The sequence below is a fragment of the Apis florea genome, unplaced genomic scaffold (genome assembly GCF_048593485.1).
Source record: "Apis florea isolate Af1SG1 unplaced genomic scaffold, ASM4859348v1 contig_3526_pilon, whole genome shotgun sequence".
NCBI lineage: Eukaryota > Metazoa > Arthropoda > Insecta > Hymenoptera > Apidae > Apis > Apis florea.
Window position 1 is genome coordinate 1 of NW_028256780.1, and position 7,374 is coordinate 7,374.

General features: G+C 54.3%; 1 protein-coding gene across 1 annotated transcript; it reads left to right on the forward strand.

The window, feature by feature from the left end:
• Positions 1-1,488: 1,488 nt before the first annotated feature.
• LOC147656638 (uncharacterized) lies at positions 1,489-7,215 on the forward strand. Its single transcript, XM_086913967.1, has 2 exons — positions 1,489-6,713; positions 6,837-7,215. The coding sequence occupies exons 1-2, from the start codon at positions 1,489-1,491 to the stop codon at positions 7,213-7,215; spliced, it is 5,604 nt and encodes a 1,867-aa protein (XP_086770093.1).
• Positions 7,216-7,374: the final 159 nt, after the last annotated feature.

Sequence of the window (7,374 nt, forward strand, 5' to 3'; positions counted from 1 at the left end):
TGATTCTAACTGTACTTGAAGTAATTGTATCGAGATTTATCTGTTTATCTTCTCTATGACGATTCTTCTCTGTCTTCTCTCTCGATTCACAGTGTCTTCTCTATACTCTAACTCAACTACTCTTGTTCTCTAAGGTATCCGTTCTTCCTGCTTGTTCCCCGACAAGCTTACATTTCGACTATTCAGTTTGACCAAACAAATTCGACCACCTTATCGCGAGTCTTGGTTCTCCTTTATTCTTGCATTTCGTACAAATGCACACAAAAAAGGACTCAACCACCGCGTCGAAGGGCGGTTTCAAGGGATGGGCCTTCGCGGAGTTGCGCCATAATGCATGCTGGACCATTACTTTCACTTTTATGGTGATCCATCATATGGTGCGCAAATGCGGCTCATAAAATGGTCGTTGCTATGGTTTCTGTTTAAGTAACATCTGGAAACCATTATGAAACCCATACCTGCTCATAAATTACTATAAAACTATTTGGCAGGACTCGAATTGTTAATGGCAAAACGCGACCCGACCATTTCACGAGCCCGGGCCTTAACATGTATTATTTGTAAAATATTTACAAATTTTTGCAATATTAACTTCTCTAATATACCATTTATTGAATTCCATCTAGTTCATGTTCTGTATTAATTGAACTTCGGGATTTTTTGTATTTATGAAAACTTTTTTCTGTAAAAAAAATCAATTATTGTATTGGTCGCGAGTGTTAACGCGACCCATAAACAGGACACTCGAGAAGGTCGGTTACGGTCCTTCTCGCGACCGCGACGGCGAGGCGCCAGTAACACTAAGCAGGGACAGCTGCAGCTCTGGTCTATGTTAATGTTTATGTCACCTAAAACGTCAAGTGTCCTGGACCAGGACCATGTGCCTCCCGCCCTGGACCTATTGTTCGAATCAGGGAATGTCGATGCCCAATTGCAGCATCGATATCTTCCCCACTCATAATTGGGACACTCCCCAATCAGCCAGGAAGAGAGTCGACGAGGGCTGCGATCTTCCTGGCCAACACTCACTACCGATTAGGCCTTCGGGCAGTTCACACTACCGAATACTTCTCGGGCAGTCAAGACTACCGCACCGACTCTCCATCAGATAGGTCGTAGTCACAAGTCGAGTCAATTGTTAGTGAACACCGTGCCTCCGACCGTCGGAGACGGTGAAATTGAGTTGGGACACAGCCTTCCAAAAAAGTCATCGCCCACCGGCAAATAAGTCGACAAGCGACTAATTTCGGCATCGGCGAAACCATTGGTCCTTCGAGCCGGATTTCCGAACGAGCACGGACTTCCGGCATACATCTTCGGCGGATTCAGCAACGTCGGAGAGACTACTCACTGGGAGGACTCGAGATCAAGGACAGCGGACTTCGGCCTTCATCCAGCTTCAGCAGCGGAGACTGAACAGGCGATACCCGTCTTGATCCCATCAATCCGGTGAGTCTAGAGTTGTTTCAATCCTTTATTCGGGTCGGCATGGCACCTGCTACAGAGGAACTCCGCAAATTGGTGGAGGACCGCGGCCGGTTAAAGGCGATCCTGACAAGGTTCAGGACTTTCTATGACACGCACCGTGAACCGGAGGACGCCGGAGCTCTCCAGTCTTGGCTAAACCGGGTCACGGGGCTGTTGGATAGACTTGAACCTATACAGGATCGCATACAAACCCTCGTCTCGGATACCGCGGACGAAGAGACTCACTCGCGCTTCTTCGAGGACTTCGAGACGCAGTATCATGAGCTAATAGGCGCGGCCATGAGCCACCTTGATCGCGTTCGAGCGTCGTCGGTATCCGCGAAAGAGCCCGAGCGCGCGTCCACACCGGTCGCTCGATCACACAAAACACAACGGTTGCCTCCGGTTTCTATACCATCCTTCAGCGGCGACTTGGGTGAGTGGATCTATTTCCGCGATAGCTTCGAATCGATGGTTAATCGCGATGATTCACTCACCAACATGGAGAAATTCCATTACCTCAAGGCGTCCCTGAAGGGTGAAGCACATCGGCTCTTGGCATCGGTTCGGATGGCGGAAGACAATTATGAGGCCGCGTGGGAGTTCGTGCGTAGCAACTACGACGAAACTAACGCCATCGTACGGCATCATTTAACACGGTTGTTCGATCTTCCCGCGATGCAATCACGGTCGGCAGCGGACCTGCGACGGCTCTTCAACGAGTGCACTGCCCAGGTTCAGGCATTAGAATCACTGGGGGTTCAGGTCCAAAACTGGGACCCCATAATTATACATTTCCTAGAAAGCAAGTTTCACTCGCAAATAACTGAGAGCTGGGTGCAGGCCACTGCCAACCTGGACCGTCTGGCGACCCTTTCGGATATGCGGTCGTTTCTCAAACAACAGTGCTCCTCCTTGGCCGCCTTAGAGAAGCGCGCGAGCACTTCGAAATCAAAACCTTCGTTGTCTCAGGGATCGCGCGCGAGAACCGTCGCCTTGGTGACCACGGAAAACCCGGTCTGCCCGCAATGTGCTTCGGATCATATACTCGCGCGGTGCGAGCAATTCAAAGCGCTCGCGATTAAAGCCCGCATCGCTCAGGTTAAGAAGTTGAAGGTGTGCTTCAACTGCCTTCGTTCAGGACACGGAGCCAAAGAGTGCAGCAGCGGCTCGTGCAAACAGTGCAAGGAGAAGCATCATACCTTGCTCCATCTGGGGAAGAAACCCACGAACACCCCAACGACCGACAATACCGTGGCGGAGGCGCCCGCGAGTGCCACTCCGCAAACCTATCTCGCGGCCCGATCTGATGGGGATCCCATGCCCTATCAGGTCATGTTACCCACAGCCATTGTCTACGTCACGGACAGGGAGGGTGGGAAACATGAGTGCCGAGCCCTACTCGATCAGGGCTCGGAAGTAGATATTATCAAAACTTCGTTTTTGCGACGTCTCAATCTGCCGCGTGAAACCTATCGAACAACTCTTCGTGGTATCGGGGGTCATCGACCGGTACTCGGTTTAGCGCGGTTGCAGATATCATCGAGGTGCAGCGGGTTCCAAACCACCTTGCCGTGCCTGATCATGGACGTCATCACCGGCGACATACCCAATACCCGGATCCCAGAATCCGCGATTCCCGTTCCGCCGCAGATCCCTCTGGCGGATCCTCAGTTTGGTGTTCCACGCGGGGTGGATCTCATAATTGGCAATGGCCAGTTGTGCGATATCATGTCCGTGGGACGGATCAGGCTGGGGAGGGGGCTGCCAAGCCTCTTAAAAACGCAGCTAGGGTGGGTATTCGGCGGACGGCTGTCCAACGTCCCACGTACGGAATCGGCGGTATGTAGTGTTATTACAAACGAACAGCTGAGTCGTCAACTGTCACAATTCTGGGATTTGGAGGGTGTGTCGAATGGGGAGGTGACGCCTCATCCTTGCGAGAGTCGGTTCCTAGAAACGGTGGGGAGGGAGCCGAGTGGTCGCTATGTGGTTACCATTCCTTTCGCGAGGGACGTACACGAACTAGGAGACTCGCGCGCGATGGCCGAAAGAAGATTTCGCGCTCTGGAGCGGAGACTCGCAAATGCGCCTGAACTGCGCGACCGGTACGTGCAGTTCATGAAAGACTATGTGGCCTTGGGCCACATGGCCAAGGTCGACGTAACTATTCAGGTACCCAGCGGACCTGCCTTCTACCTGCCGCACCACCCGGTGCTCAAGGCAAGCAGTACGACCACTAAGCTTCGAGTGGTATTCGATGGCTCGGCAAAATCCTCGACGGGGGTCTCCCTTAACGATCTGCAGCAGGTCGGACCGCCGACCCAAGAGGACCTCTTGTCGATCCTAATTCGATTTCGAATGTATCGGGTAGTCTTAAGCGCAGACATAGAAAAGATGTATAGACAAGTCTTGGTCGCTCCTCATCAGCGGTCTCTGCAACGCATATTGTGGAGGGAGGCCCCCCAGGATCCGATCGAGACATACGAATTGAACACGGTCACTTACGGCACCGCCTCAGCTCCTTATCTGGCCACCCGGGTGTTGCGGCAGGTGGGGTTGGACAATACCGCGAGCCATCCGGCGGCTAGCGCGTCGATCCTCCGCGACTTCTACGTGGATGATCTCCTGACGGGCGCAGACACCGCGGACGAAGCAATCGTGCTCAAGGGGGATCTGCAGGCTCTCTTACGGGCAGCGGGGTTCAATCTACGGAAATGGGCTTCGAATGAGCCCTCGGTTGTCAAGAGTGCCACGGGTGAGCCCATAGTCGTGGGCCCTCAACCCGAAAAGGATCCTCGTACTCTCGGTCTGCGCTGGGAGCCGGTACCAGACCAATTGACTATTGAATTGAACGAACCACTTACCGCCCGAATAACCAAGCGAACAATCCTATCGGAGGCCGCGAGAATCTTTGATCCTCTCGGGTTGGTGGGCCCCGCAGTACTTCCCGCGAAGCTACTGCTTCAGGAGCTCTGGAAGTTGGGAGTGTCTTGGGACGAGTCTGTGCCCCAAGACATCCATACTCAGTTTAGCGACTACTTAGGGGAACTCAGATCCCTAAGACATATTGCTATTCCGCGGTGTGCAGTGAGCAACGGCCCCGCCGTGGAACTACATGCCTTCTGCGACGCCTCAGAGAAGGCATATGGCGCGTGCGTCTACCTGCGCGTCGTCAACAATACGGAACCCACAGTCCGGTTACTTTGTGCGAAGTCACGCGTCGCTCCCTTAAAAACGATCAGCTTGCCGCGTCTCGAATTGTGCGGAGCCTTGCTATTGTCAGAGTTGGTGGAGAAGGTGCGAACATCGTCTCGCATCTGCTTCGAGAGCGAGACGTACTGGACCGACTCTACCATTACCCTCGCGTGGATAGGAGGTCATTCTAGTCGCTGGAAGACGTTTGTTGCGAACCGGGTTGCGCAGATTCAGACGAATTCGCGAGGCGAGTGGCGTCACGTGCCCACGGGTGACAACCCTGCTGACCTGTTATCGCGGGGGGTGAGGCCATCCACCTTACAAGACACGCGTCTTTGGTGGGATGGTCCTTCCTGGCTGTGGCGAGGGCAGGACGACTGGCCCCGTGCTCGCCCGGCACCGAGTGAGCTTCCCGAGGAGCGCGCTCCAGTGTGTATGACTATAACTACACGACCACAATTTGATGCCTTCAACAGGTACTCAAATTATACGCGACTCACGCGAATCATCGCGTATTGCATAAGGTTCTATCGCGCAGTCCGCGCACGGCTTTCGGGAGAACGATCGAAAACTCCTGCAGAATCGGACGACCACTCGGGTCTCCTTCTCACCGGGGCGGAGATCGACCGCGCTGAGGGTGCCATCATGGGATGGTTACAGGCACAGTCGTTTGCCAAAGAAATCGCGGACCTAAAGTCAGGAAGGGGACTGGCGCGATCCAGCTCCCTGAGATGTCTGAGTCCCTTTCTCGACGAAAGGGGACTACTCAGGGTGGGAGGGCGGTTGGAACGAGCTGCCCTATCTTACAACCATCAACATCCAATAATCCTTCCAAAGGGAGAATACCTCACCAAGCTACTCCTGCGCGGTGAGCACGAGCGACTGCTGCATGCGGGATGCGAAGCAGTTTTATCATCGATTCGTAGGCGTTACTGGCCTCTTTCAGCGAGAAGCACGCTGCGGGGGGTGATTCGGAGGTGCGTGCGGTGCAGTCGGGCACAACCCAGAACCGAAGAGTACCAGATGGGCCAACTACCAGCGGCAAGAGTGCGGGTACAAGCACCCTTTTTCAGTACGGGGGTAGATTACGCCGGACCGTTCCTCATCAAGGAACGGTCCCGAAGTAAGAGTACATCCAAGGCCTATCTGTGCGTCTTCGTGTGCCTGGCCACCAAGGCGGTTCACCTGGAGGCGACCACGGAACTAACGACAGAAGCGTTCCTGAACTGTCTGAGCAGGTTCCTCGCGCGCCGAGGGCGATGCCGAGAGATCTGCTCAGACAACGGAACCAACTTCGTGGGCGCGTACAACGAACTACGTCGGATCCGCGAGTTCCTCCACCAGAATGGGAAGGCGATCGGTCACCATGCGATCGCGGAGGGTGTCGAATGGCGATTTATGCCCCCACATGCACCACACTTCGGTGGGCTGTGGGAGAGTGCAGTTAGGTCTGCCAAGAGACACCTGCTGCGAACAATTGGGGAGACACGCCTTACTTATGAGGAGTTCAGCACCGTGCTGGCCCGGGTCGAGGCGTGCATGAACTCTAGACCACTCCATCCTTTGTCATCGGATCCAAAAGACCTCGATCCTCTCACACCAGGACACTTCCTCACGGGAGGTCCTACCACTGACATAATCCATCCTGACGTCACGGACGTCAAGGTCAGTCGCCTGTCCAGATTTCAGATGCTGCAGGCAATTCAACAACATTTTTGGCGGAGATGGGAGCGCGACTATTTGCACCAGCTCCAGCAACGATCCAAATGGAAGGATCCAGTACCTCAGACCATCGGGGTGGGCAACTTAGTTGTGCTCAAAGACGAAAATCTGCCGCCACAGCGATGGAGACTGGGCCGAGTGGTCCAGTTGCATCCAGGACGAGATGGGGTGACACGGGTCGTATCAGTGCTGACCAGCACTGGCACCCTCACCAGACCAGTGGCCAAGGTCTGCCTTTTACCTGTGGACGACCCAGCGCCTCCCAACCACGATGACCCAGCGCCTCCCGACCACGACAACCCAGCGCCCCCCAGCCACGACGAACAGCCGAACCGGACCCACCACACGAAGAATTGAACGCGAGCGGTTCAAGGCGGGCGGAATGGTCGCGAGTGTTAGCGCGACCTATAAACAGAACGGTCGAGAGCGTTAGCGCGACCCATAAACAGGACACTCGAGAAGGTCGGTTACGGTCCTTCTCGCGACCGCGACGGCGAGGCGCCAGTAACACTAAGCAGGGACAGCTGCAGCTCTGGTCTATGTTTATGTTTATGTCGCCTAAATCGTCAAGTGTCCTGGACCAAGACCATGTGCCTCCCGCCCTGGACCTATTTTTCGAATCAGGGAATGTCGATGCCCAATTGCAGCATCGATATCTTCCCCACTCATAATTGGGACACTCCCCAATCAGCCAGGAAGAGAGTCGACGAGGGCTGCGATCTTCCTGGCCAACCTCACTACCGATTAGGCCTTCGGGCAGTTCACACTACCGAATACTTCTCGGGCAGTCAAGACTACCGCACCGACTCTCCATTAGATAGGTCGTAGTCACAAGTCGAGTCAATTGTTAGTGAACACCGTGCCTCCGACCGTCGGAGACGGTGAAATTGAGTTGGGACACAGCCTTCCAAAAAAGTCATCGCCCACCGGCATTAAGTCGACAAGCGACTTATTTCGGCATCGGCGAAACCAGTATGTTCTATTTAT